The 16,874-nt window shown below is 39.1% G+C and overlaps 1 protein-coding gene across 3 annotated transcripts in view; it reads right to left on the reverse strand.

The window, feature by feature from the left end:
* Positions 1-226: 226 nt before the first annotated feature.
* Positions 227-16,874, reverse strand: part of CDKL5 (cyclin dependent kinase like 5) — a 174,211-nt gene continuing 157,563 nt past the window's right edge. For 2 of the 3 annotated variants that reach the window (XM_043895530.1, XM_043895531.1), the window contains 4 exons: positions 15,086-15,185; positions 10,971-11,093; positions 9,676-9,795; positions 227-7,236 (listed from right to left, as the gene is read on the reverse strand). In XM_043895530.1, the coding sequence (XP_043751465.1) occupies positions 6,850-7,236; positions 9,676-9,795; positions 10,971-11,093; positions 15,086-15,185 (730 nt within the window). In that variant the 3' untranslated portion in view covers positions 227-6,849. The remainder of the gene's footprint in view (positions 7,237-9,675; positions 9,796-10,970; positions 11,094-15,085; positions 15,186-16,874) is intronic. The other variant, XM_043895532.1, reaches the window with a different exon arrangement.

The following is a 16,874-nucleotide window of genomic DNA, read 5'->3' on the forward strand; positions in this document are numbered from 1 at the left end:
ATAAATACAAAAAAAAAAAAAAATTATCAACATCGGTAAATAACAGGATTTGCCCTACTTTACAATAATTTCTGTCCCATAAACTGATTCCAACTTCAAAGACCCATTATCCTTCATTTTAATTCAAACGAGTTCTTTACAAAGAAGGAAAGACCATGGAGCTGCTTGCTGTTCAAACAAGAGGGACCACAGTGCTCAAGATGGGGATGGCCTGGCAATCACATCAGTCAGTGCAAAATCTGCATTTTATTAAAGACATTTGGGAAGGTCCATTCAAAAATACATTGTGCTCAGTAAAAATTAACCATTTCATGCTGATAATTAAGGTTACCACGGAATAGATATTTGTATAATATTTACAGCAACAATAGAAATTTTACAGAAGTTTAGAATGGAATACATGCCAGAAAAAACTTGATAAGATGTACCAACACATGATACAAAGAGTTATATAAACACTTTACAAATGGTTCATAATTAGCTTGTGAGGAATTTAAATATTCAATACTTTAAATTCAGCTTGGATTCAAAAATTAAAAAGGTTAACACCACGTCACACCCTTGCCACAGTACAAAGTATGGAATTACACTTTTTATTATGGATTATAAAGTCTGTGCAATTAAGAATTTCAACTGATTCTTCATCTACCACAAATTTAGATGTTACATCACTCTGGCTTATCCCTATTTTTGTTTTCAGGCACAAGCAGGGTTTTCAAAGTCTCCCTGCCCTGTGTCTTCCCAGATACCACCTTCAAACTTCCTAGAGATTGAAGAAGCTCAGAATAGTCTTCTAAATATATACAGAATAACTACCTGAATTCAAATGGCACAAAGCAATTCTTGGAGATAGGAATTAGGGGCAACTATTTTGTTTGGTTTGTTTCTGTTGATCAATCCACATTTACATGAGAATTTACTTCTTACAATCACAGCATTACCCCTCCAGCCTGACTCAATCAGTGACCAAGGAGGAAACAAGGAGAGGGAAATGGACCGAGTTGACTATAATCAATTGTATATTAATACTTCTAGTGAAAACAGATTTTATACAAGCTTTACTTTCCATTTTGGAAAATCTAAGCTGTGGAGAACTTAAAAAGTTCTCCAGAAGGAAAAGCATCATTTTTTTTTCTTTCCCTTGAAAATGAATGTGTTATAACTGGAGCTTTTGACAACTCTGGCAATAAATACTTTAATCCCCCAATGGGGACAAAAGTCAAGGCATCTACCTTTTCTATTCCTGGGTTTTGTCTGATTAGCCCTGAAGCAGAGCACTGGGACAAACTTGTCTATGCCTGAAATGAATCACATCAGGCTTTTGGGAATGTAAAATCCCAAACCAAAGGAAGTCCTGAGGAATTCTTAGCAGTCTGTCAAAATGGAGGGGATGGAGGAACAGATAAGGCCTCTTTCTCCCTGATACTCTGCGCTGGAAGAGTAGCGAACAAGGCAACTTCTAATCTGCATACAACATGGAGACCGATTTTTAAGATTCCAAAGGAAGATCAAAATACAACCCAAGGATCAAATGGGGTTCAGAGAGCTTAACCTTGTGGGTAATGAAGGGCCTTAGAAGAGATACCAGTTTTACTGCTGTAGTTCTCTGGCCCTAGAAATCCAACGTGTAGACTATTACAAATTTTTTCTGGCAAAATAAAAGACAAACCTCCCTCAAACTTGGGAGTAAACAGTGAATGAAAGCACAAGGCAGGTCGTGATTATATTTAATAGCCTATAGGAAATACATAGAAAGGTGGGTCAGTGCCTGGAGTGGAGAAAGGTAGAGTCAGGACCAGGCCAAATGCTGATGTATTAACAAAGCACTATGGGAAATGAATATTGATGTAGTAACTGACTTGGCACAAAATTCTATGACTGTTTATAGTACATTCAGTTAAAAAAGAAGAAATAGAATAGAATAGGGCAGCAGGCCCACAGTTTTCTAGCCACTTTACTACTATCACATTGTGTGTATACAGAAAGACGTCAGACTCATCCTGTCATGGATTCACTTTCTTGCATTTACTCGTGGTTTCTAAGACAGTATTTTTCACCCAGCTGAATCAGACCTCAAGATATTCTGCATCTCAGCTGGTCAAGATGCAAAAGGAAGAAATCAGAACCACTTACAAGTTTTTATTTTGTAAGTTGGCCCTTTAAGTCTCTAAGAGAACGTTCTTGTGAGATTCTGACCCTGGGGATTAGCGACAGGACATTTAACAACATTTGTACTGTCGTTTCTGCAGCCCCTTTTAAAGAAACCATTTTTTTAAACTGCAAATTAGTTTTCTCTGCCTACACACTTTATTAGTGATGAACTGAAGGAGGCAAGGAAATATTTCATTATTTTCTGACTTGGTTCAGTGTATCATAACACATTCCCAGTTCACAAAAGCACGAGTCTGTGGATCTTAGTGCTCGCATGGAGCTCAATGTCCTACTATAATGCAGGAGGTAACAAACTTCTAGATATAAAAGCAGTGCTCTCCAGAAAAAATGTTCTGACCGGGAGAGAATATGCAGGTTTCTGAGTCCCAGCTGAGCTCTAGGAATAAGTTGCAATGAGCCATTGCTCTTGCTAAAAGTTGAATCACCACCAGGACCTAGGTGAACAGAAATGGACAGAGCCTTCTACATACTTGAAAAGTAATCTTCTGGCCTTGAAAAAAAGTTGCATACTTATGAGTCATTCTCATACATAGCTACAAGAAAATAAATGGCTTTTTTCCTTATTTACTCTAAAAACTAGTTTAAGAAGTGAGGGTACTATGACGTTAACTAAGAGGTGCAGGGAAGGGAAAATGGGATAGCATTTCGTAGCAAAGCCCACTAATTTTCAGGTTAGGAACATGCTAAACTGGCTAACTCTACACCACAAGGTACTTTATAATACATGACGTGACTAGAAACTAACCAGCATAAATCTGAGCTTAGAATTAAAGTACAACTGCATATGGTGAATCTTAAAAAGTATGTTTTAAAACAGATTTAACCAAAGCATACGGCACAAATACTCTTATAACAGCCACATTATGACCACCAACTAAGAGTTTTTTGTTTCTAATTGGTCTGTCATATGCCAATCTTTGTAAAGAGTTATTAGATGACTTGAATAGAAAACAAAGACATTTTCTTGTGGGAGACACAGCTAAAGCCACGTATGCCTTTGAGCAGTTGGTAAAAATCATGCCAATCTGCCAGGCTGCTGCTTGCTTCTTAACTATAAGCTTCATGGCTCTGTGAAAGATTTTCTAAGGATGCTGACCTAGAATTTAAGTTCTCAAACACCTATGAAGTGACTCTGGTCTCTTCCCAAAAGATGCACCTTTTAGCAGGCCCAAGATAATGGAAACGAACAATAGGATTCCAGGGATTCGAGAATGGTGGTAGAAGACTCTTTAAGAGAATGCAACGCTAAAGAATTCATACCTGTAGTCTTGTAGCCTGCAGAGAACCAGGGCTGAGCCAAGTTCTGCGGGTGGGTGGGCTTGGAATTCAGGAGAGCAGGGGGTCTCAACCTAACCGCTATTGACATTTGGGGTTGAATCATTCTCTGTCTGTGTGTGTCGGTGGGGGGGTCCTGTGCACACAAGATGTTTACAGCATCCCTGGCTTCTACCTACTGGATCCCAGTAGCACACCACCACCCCCAGTTGTGACAATCAAATATGTCTCTGGCCGTTGCCAAATGTCCCCAGGAGGCAAAACTGGCCCTGGTTGAGAATCGCTGCTGTAGAGATAACTCACTTGAGCCCCTCAGCATGGAGCACTTGTTGTCTTGGGCTCTGGAGAGGCTAAACCTCTGACTGAGACCAAACAAGGTTCAGTAAAAGTTCATTCAGAACTTCTGAGAAGAATAACAAGGATGGCAGTAAAGCAAAGGTAGAAAAACAGCGAAGCAGTTTCTTTGCAAAAGATCAGTGACACTTTCATAAAATAAAGCAATTCATAAGCCTTCATTTGACCTTTTAATCTTTTAGGAAGTTAGGGCAGATAATAGAACATGGATGCCATAAACTTCCCTTCCTAAAGAAAATGCAGACTTTTGAGACTTGTAAGTCCTTAATCTCATCACAGATGGCAATCTTTGTGAGGCCAATAATTCATCAACCGGAGGAAAATGAGTTAAAAGCTAAGAGAGGGCCCATTAGATTTGAGAGAAAACTTTATAATTCCCCTCTGCAAGCAGGAAGAGAATCATGCATGCTAGAAATGTGGATTGGAGTTCATTTACAGCTTACTGAGGTTAATGAAAGTCAGAATGGACAAAAGCTGAGAAGAGGATAAAAGAGCTACCTCAAAAATACTAGTTGAAAACATTGTAGATATTTTCTGGCTCAAATCTGGGAATGTACGAAAAGTATGTATTGACTCTTCATCAGTTAGGTTTACTTTGCTCTAGGTAGAAGGCAATTATTCTAGCCCTTCTTTGAAGAACCATCAGAATATAAATGTTCTGCAAACATCTGAGATCCCAGTGTTAGCAAGGATGAAAACATGGGAAACCAGCCCCTAGGTGACAACGAGCCTCAAATGCCACAGCATGGCAATGTGACTGCGCAGTTTCTAAGCGCACAGCACAGTGAGAAGTCTTTCCAGAGGAAAAAATGGAGTTTCTGGTTTGCAAGGGGGATACAAGGTACAGATCGAGTTTAAAAAAGAAGAGTTACACACCCTTTTAGAGTCATTAGTATCCAGGCAAAAACTGCTAAGGGTCCACGTCACTATATAACTGAGCAGCTGCCTGGAAAAAGCCAGAATTCAGAGCTACTCAGACAGCACTGAACTGGTGAAAGCAGTCAGATATAAAAAGAATCGAAGAGCATGCAAACTATTGGTTAGAATCAAATTGTTTCAATGATAGTACCCAGTTGAGTTTCATTTTAGTGCCTATTACACTTATTAAATTAAAAGCACCTTAAAATGACCTCTATATATAATCAATACACATCATTATAGTAGTTATATAAAAATGCAATATGCACACAGTTTAAGCTTCAAAGAAACTAAGACCTTTTTCTTTATAATCTTCATAATCATCAGAGCTATGATTCTTAACATCTTAGGGGAGGGGGAACAGTAACTCAGCACATTTCGATTATAGCTGACTTGATTCAGGGGCTGATACTCTCACAATCCTGGGGCAAGTAATAAATACTGACAATATCTCTTTGAGGGGTGGGAGGGGATCTTTAAAAATATTATTGCTAAGAGACTATTTCCGAAAATCTAATACACTTGATGAATGACAGTGTTGAGGGGATTTCTGTCAAGGATGGCCCAGGGACATGGGGCTATGCCCCTTTTGGATAAAGGCCTTGATGATACTTGGGAATAACTTGGGAGTTGAAGGAGATCAAAGGAGGGAAAGATAAGTCCTATTCTGGCCACATGTGTTCGTGTGTCTACTGATGTACATGATAACCTTGTTATAAATGGACCGTCCCAGGAAGATGAGTACAGCCATTTTCTCTACATCTGGAATTGCTTCAGGAGCCTTCTAAATATATTGGAAAGAGCGATAACAAAAAAAAAACCATTTAGAAACCGAAGTGCCACACAGGTATCTCCCATCCTACCAGCCGCAAGTCTCCAGTACAGCACGCGGGATTCAGGAGCATAGAGCTGGTTTGCAAGATCTGCAGATCGATACCTCTAACAACCTCACAACTAGGAATGTTCACTGGCAAATCTTTGGTCTACGCTCTACACTAATGGAAGTAGAAGAGTACATTTTCTCTACAAAGTCCCATGAGTAACCCTGGATCTGTTCTCCCCTCAGGTGCAAGGAATGTCCCTGGACATGAACAGGAGCCAAGTGTGTGAGGACGGAGATAGGCCTGCTGGAGTTCTTACTGGCTTAGCCAACTTTCTTCCCCTGCAGGTTTGGGAGGAGCTGCTGCATCTCATCTGCTACCAAGGATCGTGTCTAAAAGCTGCTGCTGGGGTCTCAAAGTTGAGCAAGCTTCCTACCATCACACTCCCGTGCAGCCACAATTTCAACTCCCTTGATTAGAAGTATAATACTCACTTCATATCACAAATGTATAAAAATATGGCAGATAGTGTCATAACGATACTTTCTTAAATGATTATATTTATAAAACAGACAGATATTTATCATATATATATTTATATATAGAATAAAATACTCCTGATGCAATATATAAATGTTACTGTTTAGTTTTTATAGAAACTACTGTAGCTGTCCCACTGCTTCACAATGTTCCAAACAGCTCAAAGTAACTTTACATTTAACAGAAAAGGAATGATTATAACAGTACAATATTAATTAATTATAAATAAATGTTACAAACCCTATCAAATATGGAAGTTTAGAAAACAATTTAAGACATACAGTTAGGTCATCCGCTAACCCTTCAAAGGGATACTCTTGGATTACAACAAACCCCACATTTAGTCTAGGTGGAAACAAATCTGTGGTAAGGATATCAGTCAACACCTATTTTTCTATCACTTGCAGTGCCAGAACACATCCTGGCTTTCCCAAGTTCAACGGCAATTGCACTAAAGCTGGAACGTAAGGGGGAGAACCTGGCAAGAATGTCTTCTTCCTCAATGGCACGCTATGCATTCTCACACAAGACTCGTGGGGACTGGTGATCCCTAAGGAACTCCTGTGGCTCTAAGATCCCTGACTAGCATTTGTGGCCGTGGGGAGCCAGCTGGCCCCACACATACAATATTGCACACACCTTCATAAAGCTGAAAATACTGGCTTACCACTCTGGCCCCGCCCATTCCCCCACCCACCCCACCCACCCCTCCCCTTCTAACTGGATTGTCCCTGTCCCTCCCACCCCCACCCCCCTTCTCCAGCACACATTACAAGGCTGTCTCTTTTAAATCATTCAGATTTGGCATTCTGGACCGATTTGTTCTGTTATAAGGGTGCCCATTTGGCCCACTCTTGGCACCCAGCTGTTCAGAGTAGGAAGGCCCCTCTGTGGCACTCCGGGTCACAGAGGACACGTGCCAACCAGGGTCCATCTGACCTGGCAGCTGGAGGGCCGGCCTGCCCTTTGGTGTTGGCTCCTGCCGGATGTTACTGCTCCCGCCAGAGGCCTGGCTCAGAGGGTGAATCCGAATTTCTGAGAAGGAATTTTTGGCTTGTTGAGTTGTTAAGGGCTGGAAGCGGGGGTCTGAGGAAGCCGGGTGATTTGAGGCTGAAGAGAGATGTAACAGCTTGCGCAGTGATTTTAATGGCTGGCTCTGAAAGAAAAGATGAGGGTGCATGTAGGGTTTAAGTTAGAGTAGACCTGAAAGGTGGGAGGAAATGGAGTGCAGATCTGAGATGACTGTGTGGAGTTAGGGAGGGTGCGTGTAGGGGAAGAGGGGCCAGTCCAGACTTATCTGTGCTTTTGTTCTTCTTCAGAAAAGATGGAAGTTATTTTTCTTTAACGAAAAAGCTTAGAAATGTAGAAGAAATCTAGAGCTGGTGTGGTGAATGATCCAAGGCTTAGGCACCTTGTATCTGGCTGCACCCCATCTTTATGGGAGGAAGGGGGGAATCTCCTGCACCAACCAGCAAGAAGAAGGGAAAGAAGGGATATGCGTCTCCCTTTGCAGAAGACTTCCTTCCCAACAGCTCCACAGAAAGCTGCTGCTTAGGTTTCACCTGCAAAAAGTCAGCCATTTGACCATATCTACCTGCAAGAGTCACTGAAAAAACGTAACGTCTCAATAGGCAGCAACATAACTCTGCTAAAAATTGTGTATCCCCCTTTCTTCTTATCTCCTCAATTTCCCCTTTCCCTTGGCATTGCAAAATCCCAATGGTCCCTTTCTGCTCTCTAACTTGTTTTGGTTTTCATTATGTTTTGAGGTGGAGGTAAGGTATGGGCACTAAAAATGCCAAGCACAGAGAAATGAGCACAAGCCCTATAGACTCTAAAACACAGTTCACTCACGGGAGGGTTTTAATTCCTAACAGCCTGTCCGTTGTGTGCTTGGGGCTGAGGCCCCAGGGGGTGCTGCACTGGGAGGGGAACTTCAAGGCAGGAGGAAGGGTCCTCCTCTCCCTTTTGTCAGACGTGACAAGGTCACCACCAGAAGAGGCATGGGAAAGCACCCTGACATTCACGGCCTTCACCACAGAACCTGACAAATGGGCCACAAGCATCTCTGGCTGTCATTCCTCAAAGGCCTTAAGCCAAGCAGAAGGTTGATAATCTCAAGACACACTAAAGATTCAAGGGAAGACGGCACTGAAATCCAGGGGCTACTGCTTGAGCACTGACTCAAGGAGAAGTCAGTCGCTCCTGGGAAATTGTCCTCCCCACGGCCATTCAGGAGTCTGTCCAGAAACCTTCTGTGATGTCCATGGTGGGTGGCATAGTACACACAAACTCTTAAGTGCTCAAGTGTGTCTTCTGTCATTTTTTCATGAATTGGTATGATAATGCAATGAGATTTGTGGTGATTTTTACAGCCTTGATGACGTTTCTATCGAACAATCACAATAGTTCAAACAGAAATATAAAGTTACCTGAAAAGTTTCCTGGCCAAAGAAGTGGTCATACAAAGAAGGTTCTAAAGCCCTGTACTCTCTCTCACTCTCTCTCTTTTAAAATAAACTAGGAATAGGACATCACTCAGAGCCTTGTGCTTTTAGGTTGGATACACATCCAATAACTAGGGTATCTGGTTCCCTAGTCTCTTCACCACCACTGCACCCCTCCCCCGAGCCTACATACATTACAAGCAGAAAATATAAATGGTTGGGCAAATACGATAGAAATTTAGGGAGCTCTTGTCAGCAGCTCTAAGTAACAGCTTATAGTTAGAGAAAGTAAACAACCAACTTATAAAAACAGAACCTCCTCCTCCAAAGCACAGACATCCATGGTCATTTATAGGCACAAGTAACCTTATAGCCTCTAAAGCTCACAGTTCAGAGGAATAAGAGATTTATAAAATACTGAATACAATTGAAAACAAGTTAGATTATGTTATTATGCAATACTGAAGATATACAATATTTTAAAATTTCCAATCAAAATAGTTTGCTTCAAGGAGATAAGACCTCAGTTACATGAAAAATTTATGGATTCAGTATCTGGCTTGTATGGCAGGGAAATTATGGCATACAAGCCATATGCAGGGAAATGTGACTACACATACTGTCTAATACGTGGTTCCTAATGTGAATGTTTGCCAGTTTTCTATCAAAACTAGTAGAGATTTCAGAAGCTTAAAGAGTCTTCCAAGAAAGTGTATTATATCTGTCTTTCAAGGTGCAGTTTGTAGGCTATCACCTTTAACAAACCCTTAATGCTCACGCTACCTCCTCTTACCCTCCCTCACATTTTATAGCACGCTTCACTGTTACCATGAATTATTGTTATCTGTGGATTTTCTCTCTCTCCTAGGCTGCAGGGTGTTTCTGGGCTGGAGATGTATCTTATTCAGTTCTCCCCTCAGGTGAAAACTAACAGAAGCTCCCTTTTTCCCCATTAGGACACGGGTCACTGAAGCAAGATTCATCCAGACTCCTAAGATGCATCTGGCTATCACTGAGGGTATGTTCTGGGGAGACTCTCAGCCTTGCTGTAACATTGAAAGGCTAAATTTCTCAACCCTGCCCTCTCTTCAGGAGAGACCAGTCACTGGAGAGTCTGAGAGTCTAAGAGTGATGTAGGCACCACTCACTTGGGTCTGTAGATCAGAGATCTTCTCAGGACGCCACTCCTTGGGTCTGCTGCTCGGGGTGCTAGCAGAGTGAATGGCTTTCTGTAATGTCAGAAGATCAGGGCCGTCAGAATTGGGCACCTAGAGCAGAATACGGACAAGGATTCAATGAGCACACAGGTAAGCCTCATTAGGATACGCAGCCACACCCAAGAGGAGAACGAAAGCAAATCCGACCAAACCAAAACTCAATCCCCTCCCCTCCAAAGAAAAGACTCGATAGAAAAAGAAATCAAAACTTTCCCAATGTTCACAATGCAAGTGATGCTAGTTAAAGTCTGCTGCCCTCTTAATAATTTTCCCTGCGGTAGGAAAAATTGGCAGATGTCATGCAGCTTTGTTAAACCTCAACCCTTCAAGCATTCCCATGCTGTTAGTTTTAGTCGCTGTAAGAGAGAGCAGTTAAATTGGGCTGTACCAGGAATTGCTGTCGTATCCTCATTCCATATTGCAGTTAGGTTATGAACCAGTTCAATAAAACAAAAATGTGTTTCTGCTGGGAAAATGATCCAAACACTGTGTTTGGTGGTGCCAAAGAAGTCTAGCAGGCTTTCAAGGATAGCGAAGTGAGAAAGTATGGTTTGAATCATATTCCCAAGACAATGCCCAGGAAATCTGGGTCTAGCATTATACACTATGAAAATGCTGGAAATTTGTGCCACAAATTCCAGATAAATGCAATTGGTCCACTCACCGACTTTGGTGAACACAGGAGAGTAACGCCAAATGCCAAGCAAAAGCCCTGGCCTTCAACTAAGTGACCAGCAAAAGCTAGAGCCAGGCAAGGAAAGAGCAAATCACCAACTAACAGAAGCTGTTTTTTCATGGAGCCTGCAAGCTCACTCAATTTGGTCAATTTATCTTGGTTTCAGAGACACAAACTGCCAACCAAGTGTTAACAAACTTTGTGAGCCAAACAAAAAGACATTTGTTAATTGTAAATGTTAATCGAATTCTTTACAGGAAATAAGGGATTTCATGAACACTGTCTGCCAACAACTGGCTAATGAGACAACCCAAACTAGCCTTTCACTAGTTGGTTGTTTAATAGCCCTTTATGCTTCAACCTCCTTAACTGATTCAGAAATTCCAGAATGTCAAAGAATTTATATCTCAGTGAATTTATGGAACTGGCTCAGGTACTTAACTAGCACAAAGAGAATATGACCCCATGAAAATAAAAGACATGCTGTTGTCATCAGTAAAACAAGTTTACTGGAGCAGAGTTCAGGGCTACCATACGTAAAAATGGGTACCATGGGTGGAGTGACTACAGGAAGCTTTTTCAAAGAAGAACTATGCTTTAAATGATTCTTTGAATTAAAAAGAGGAAAGAGGGATTTCTTGATGCTTGGATTCTCCCCGTTGGTGGAATCTGTCTGCAATATAAGATACAAATAAACTAATTGCCAAGGAAAAAAAAAAGGTGTTCTTATTGAAAATCCTAGCCCTTGGATGCCCTCAAATTGTTAAATATTAACAGTCACGGAAAGAATCTCTGTGCTGTGTGTGCATGTAGAGAGGTTTTGTGTCATTTCTCACCTGGACATGAAGATGCCAATAATGTAAATTCAAGACATGCAGAAACTTCTATGTGTATAAAGAACCTTTGGACAGGATCAATACCTATAGCAGGAACGTCTCTAGAGACTTATACACATATATTCACATTCAGCTTATAAGACTTTTAAGAATTTATTATCAGAAATATGACTGTTATAAAGAATTATATTTAAAGGGCTATCAATGAACTTCAATCTTTTCCCAATCACTTAAGCAACTAAATAATCTCATGTAATCCACATGTCTATTTAGAAAAAAGAAAAAAATACTGCAAACCTTTTTGAATGTGGTCAACTCTTAAACCAGAAAACATCACTTGGAAGGGGAATGTATCAATATTGCAGGATTCTACTGTTGAGGAAGAAGCCTTGCTCTACACTATGAGAAGTATTCACCCCATGGAAAATAGCTGGCATGATGCAGAATATGCCACAAAAGTAAAGAAAAAGAAAGTTCAATCTTCAAACTGAAGCATGATTACCAGTTGAGATACTAACTAACTAGGGTACAATTACCAAGTTGGCAAAGTCACCATATGCTCTGAGGGCTTATGTAACTGTCTGAATGTGGAACTGAAGCCAGATTTCCCAAGGCGGCTTCCAGATTTGCTTGAGTCAAAGCAGGCTCCTTTACAATACTGAATGATTTTTTGGCATGACTTTACCCTGTTTTGGATATTTCAATTGTGAGAGCACCAGAATGTCTGTGAAGGTTCAGATCATCTTTTACTGGTGTGTCTGAAGACATTCAAGAAAAACAGCCCATAAGGTTTTCCTGTTCCCAAGATAGGGATCTGTGAAGAGTTTAACTTACGTGGCTAAGGAGGCCACAGGAGAGCCCTCAGATATGTGTATGTATGACTGATTCACTTTGCTATTACAGAAGAAAGTAACACAACACTGTCAATGAACTATACTCCAATTAGAAAAAAATAATAAATAAAATAGAGAAGCAACAAGGATATTGTATAGCACAGAGAATTCTAGCCATTATCTTGTAATAACTTTTAATTCAGTATAAACTGCAAAAATACTGAATCGCTATGCTATACACCTGAAACTAATATATTATTGTAAGTCAATTATATTTATTAAAAAATTCACATTAAAAAAAGAGAGCATTCTCAGGAATAAGCAGCAGGAGGCGCTCCACGCCTCCCGGTGGGACCTTGGCAGGGACTAAGCTGGGCCTGCTATCCAGGAGAACCCACCTCCGGCTCTCCAAACTGACTGCAACTTCAGGCAGGTCACAACTTGCCTGGGCAGTTCCTATATCAGCAAAATAAGGGGGTTAAACTAGATTTAAGATCCAGAGACTTCTCTCTGTGCACTGGGTATCAGGTTTCCATTTTGTCCAATCCTGTGCAAAGGCCACAATGCTTTAAGTCCTTCAGAGTTCATTTACCTAGGTTTCCTTTTGCTGAGTTCTAACTAGTGACCGAAGAAAAGTTGAATTTAATTCTGTTCCAATGCTTATTTGAAGGAGGCAGTTACCACAATATCAAGCTTAGGAGCCTGTGGTCTGCCAGGAAATACTACACTGAGTGCTCTTTGGAAATCTTACTTTAGATATCAAAGTCTTTAAAACATTTTCTTTCCTATTTTAATTAAAAAAATGCAGAGGTATAAAAAACTTGTGGTTTGGAAGGCTTAAGTCATTGTGACCTGTGCAGAGATAATTTGCAGTTACTTTACATATTAAAAATGAAAAGTATGAAACCCTGAAACAAGTAAGTTCAAGTGAAGAGTATGCTAGAGAATAGTAAATATCTTATGTACCCTAACCTACACTATTTAAACATCTAAAATTCGAACTAGATCCTGAGTAACAGTTAACATGTACACACTTGACTCATGCCATGGTGAGCCACAGGTTTACTGCTGGTCTAAGGCAGACATCAAAAGCTAAATCTATAACACAGAAACACCTTTAATTCCTGTGTCTTGCTACTTCCATTTAATCAACCCCACAATGGTTATGGGCCTGAGGTTAAGAACCAAAACAATAAATAATAACAATAGTGGTTAGGAGGAGGTAATCTAAATTTAATATTCATGATGCATAAATATGTTCCACAGATAATAAAAGCTTTATTAGCACTGTACATATTTTAAGCCTCACTACTTCAAATCAGGTCTATTTTGTTCATCTGGTTTAAACAACACATGTAGTTAATATGTGACTAAGTGACATCTTGATTGGACCTTCTACTTTGAGTTTCAGTTAGAAATGTAGCCAGCCTTTTTTTTTTAAATGGACATTTCAGAAATATTATAAGCCATTAAAATGAAGATAATAAAATCTGTGTAGTAACATACATACTGTGTGTATGTGTGATAGAAACACTATTAGAAAGTCAGAATACAAAATTGTACTAGAATGACTACTATTTTTTAAAGCAAACTAAAAAACCACCTTCTTTCCATAAACATGCACAGGCTAAAAAGCTAGGAGGAAATACACCAAAATCTTAATACTAGTTGTGATAGGGTGGTAAGATTGGAAATTATCATTTTTTTCTCAATTTTTTTGACCCTTTTTTCTAATGAGCTCATATTTATATTATAATGGCATCATAAATCTAACAAACAAGTAAGATGAATGACCCCATGGACTATAGCCTACCAGGCTCCTCCATGCATGGAATTTTCCAGGCAAGATTACTGGAGTGGGTTGCCATTTCCTTCTCCAGGGTATCTTCCTGACCCAGGGATTGAACCCAGGTCTCCTGCATTGCAGGCAGACGCTTTACCATCTGAGCTACCAGGGAAGCCCAGTAATCTAGAAAGGCCTTTATTAAATCCTTACTTCAAATATATTCTTTGTTACTATCATCTATCTCACCATTACTTACCATTGAGTCATAATCCTAGACTTTTCAAAATGGAACAGACCTCAGAAAAACTGAGTCTAATCCATTCATGTTAAAAGATGAAATCAATGAAGCCCATCTGAGTAGGTCATTTTGATTATGCCTTTTTCCTTTTTAAGTAAGTGAGAGTCAATCATGTATGAAGTAAAACCAGAAACAAAATAATTAAAAATAGCCGACTCAACCCTGTCTAGTATCAAAGGTGTCATAAACCAAAGCATGCCTCGTGTGGTGAAGATGTTCTCACTGGCCTGGAGGCCTGGCTTCTCCATGTGTTCTCAAGTCACTATCAGCAGAATCCATGCCTGGTTCAGTGATATGACATGCATGCTTTCATGCAGCCAGCCCTTGGTTCAGGTGGAGGACTCTCAGGAGATGAGACTCATTCCATTTCCCAGTTCAATCACAAGATAAACATGTCCTCCTACTAAAGCAAGCCCTGAAATGTCAAATGCTAGCTCCTGTCTGTGACTAGGCAGCCCAGAAATGCACTTGTCAACATGGGAATCAGATAACCAGCCAGGGGAGAATAATGAATGATGGTTAGTTAAGAATTCTAAGATTTAAACACAAACCAAAACCATTTCCTAAATTTTCATGTATTTTTAACCCTCAGAGAGAAATAAATCCTGCAGGTTCATAACTTTTACATGAATATAAATCCATATGGATAAGGTGTTTACTGAAAGAGGGTTAAAGCATTCTCTTTCATCCAAATTAAATTTCTCCTATTCCTAGAGGTTCTGTTGAATCTAGAAAAGGCTCTGTGGGAGGAGGAAGTTGTATAGAATTTGAGAAAGAAACATATAAAGTATATGCATATCAAGTATCAGTAAGAAAATAATTCACTTTGATTGCCATGTACAAAGTGTAAAGATCCCACAGACTAATGTAGACTCGTATGCCATTGTAAATAGAAATTGGCCATTTACTTACTGTTTGAGATTTCTTCTTTTTCTTTTTCATTGACCTGAAAAAACCTTGTTTTTCCTTTTCCTTGAGTTGTTCAGAATGACTAATGTTTTCAGGACTTTTCCTAAATGGGAAGACATTTTTATCATATTGATCTTTCAATCATTCCCCTACCATTATATGACAAATATAATGAAGACTAAAAATGCACGACACCAGGTTCAAATAGCCATGAAGAATCAAGCACATAGTTAAAGAACCTCTAAAAAGCAGAGAAGGAACTGAATATCATGAAGCATGGTTAATGATTAGCCTTTGGCAAAGGCTCACTTGAACTAGCAATTTGAACATTATTACAAATGATCTGTAACTATGCTACAGGACCATTTTCATGCTGTTGAAAACCTGAGGATTAGAGAGCCTGAAAAGCACACGTTTGAAGGATGCCTTTTCTGTATCCCTCCAAGGGAAACAAAAACATTTTCAGTATCTTCATTTTTCCATTTACCTTTTAAAAACCAGCCTAACAAGTTCATTATTAGTGGCTTACCAAGGTACTGAACATTAAAAAAAAAAAAAAAATCAATGCTGCTACAGAAACCTTACAAATAAAAGTAAAAATTGCCTGAAACTGGAAAATTCCTTTATGAAAATTTTATATCTATATATTAAAACTAAATAAAAAGTACATAAGGTAAGAAAAAATAGAGACAGGATAATGCATTAATACAAAGCACTCTTTTGGGAAAAAAGCTTCTGACTTAAAATAATGACTTTAAGCTTTGCATCACTGACACCACCAGGTACTTTAATACAAATAGGAGATATTAAAAGAGAGCAAACAAGTCACTGGCCCCAAGAAGTTGACTACTTATATGTTAACAGAGGCCCTATGTTACTTAATTTATGGTCTTAAAAACAACTGGAATGGTGTCATTCTTGAAAAAGGCACATTCCATGGGCCCTATTTTGAATTTGAACATCTAGATGACTGTGGAAAACCATTTTCTCAAATGACTGAATTCCTTCTATTAGCTATTCCCTAAAATCAAGAGTAGAAACTTTAAAGGTGACAGAATTCATTGATATTTATGGTTTTAGAGGACTGAACAGTGAAGTTACTAGAACATCTAAAAAATATGAGCAAACCAGCATCCTTTACTTGATTAAATCTATGTGAAGGCAGAAAACATTTATATAATCTATTACAGATCCACATGATAGAAAACACCATGAAGCTATTTTTAAAATCACATTGTCACAGAATTTTCACTAATATGAAGGAATATTTCAACTATAATACTAAGCGAAAACAGCAGGATTGATTCAAAACTTTCTATATGAGCCCAACTATTTATTTTTTAAAGTCATATATGTGTATATATACACAAATTTTTTATAAAGCAGAGAGAAATTTAAAAAAAAATCTTAGTAGTTATTTCTGGGTAATACGATTATTGGTGATTTGTTGTTATTTCTCTTAATTTCAACAACTAACATGGACTAAAAATATAACAAAAAGGTTTACAGAACAGAAAATTCATTTGAAAAGCCAAGAACTCAAGATCAAAGCCCACAAAGGAAACAATTTAGAGACAGACAGACAAAAAACAAGAAGTAAAAACCATGACTGTTTGAAGGAGCAAGGGTCATTCGTTCTTAAAGTGTTTAGCCTAAAAGTTAATGGAAATACCAAGGAAGTAAAAACATGTACTGTAGGCTCAAGTGTTCCTGAAACTCATTAGGAACTACAATTTTAAACCTCATTGAGACTTTCAAGCTCTGAAGTTAAAGTTCCATAATACAACACATC

Source organism: Cervus elaphus, chromosome X (genome assembly GCF_910594005.1).
Source record: "Cervus elaphus chromosome X, mCerEla1.1, whole genome shotgun sequence".
Classification (NCBI taxonomy): Eukaryota; Metazoa; Chordata; class Mammalia; order Artiodactyla; family Cervidae; genus Cervus; species Cervus elaphus.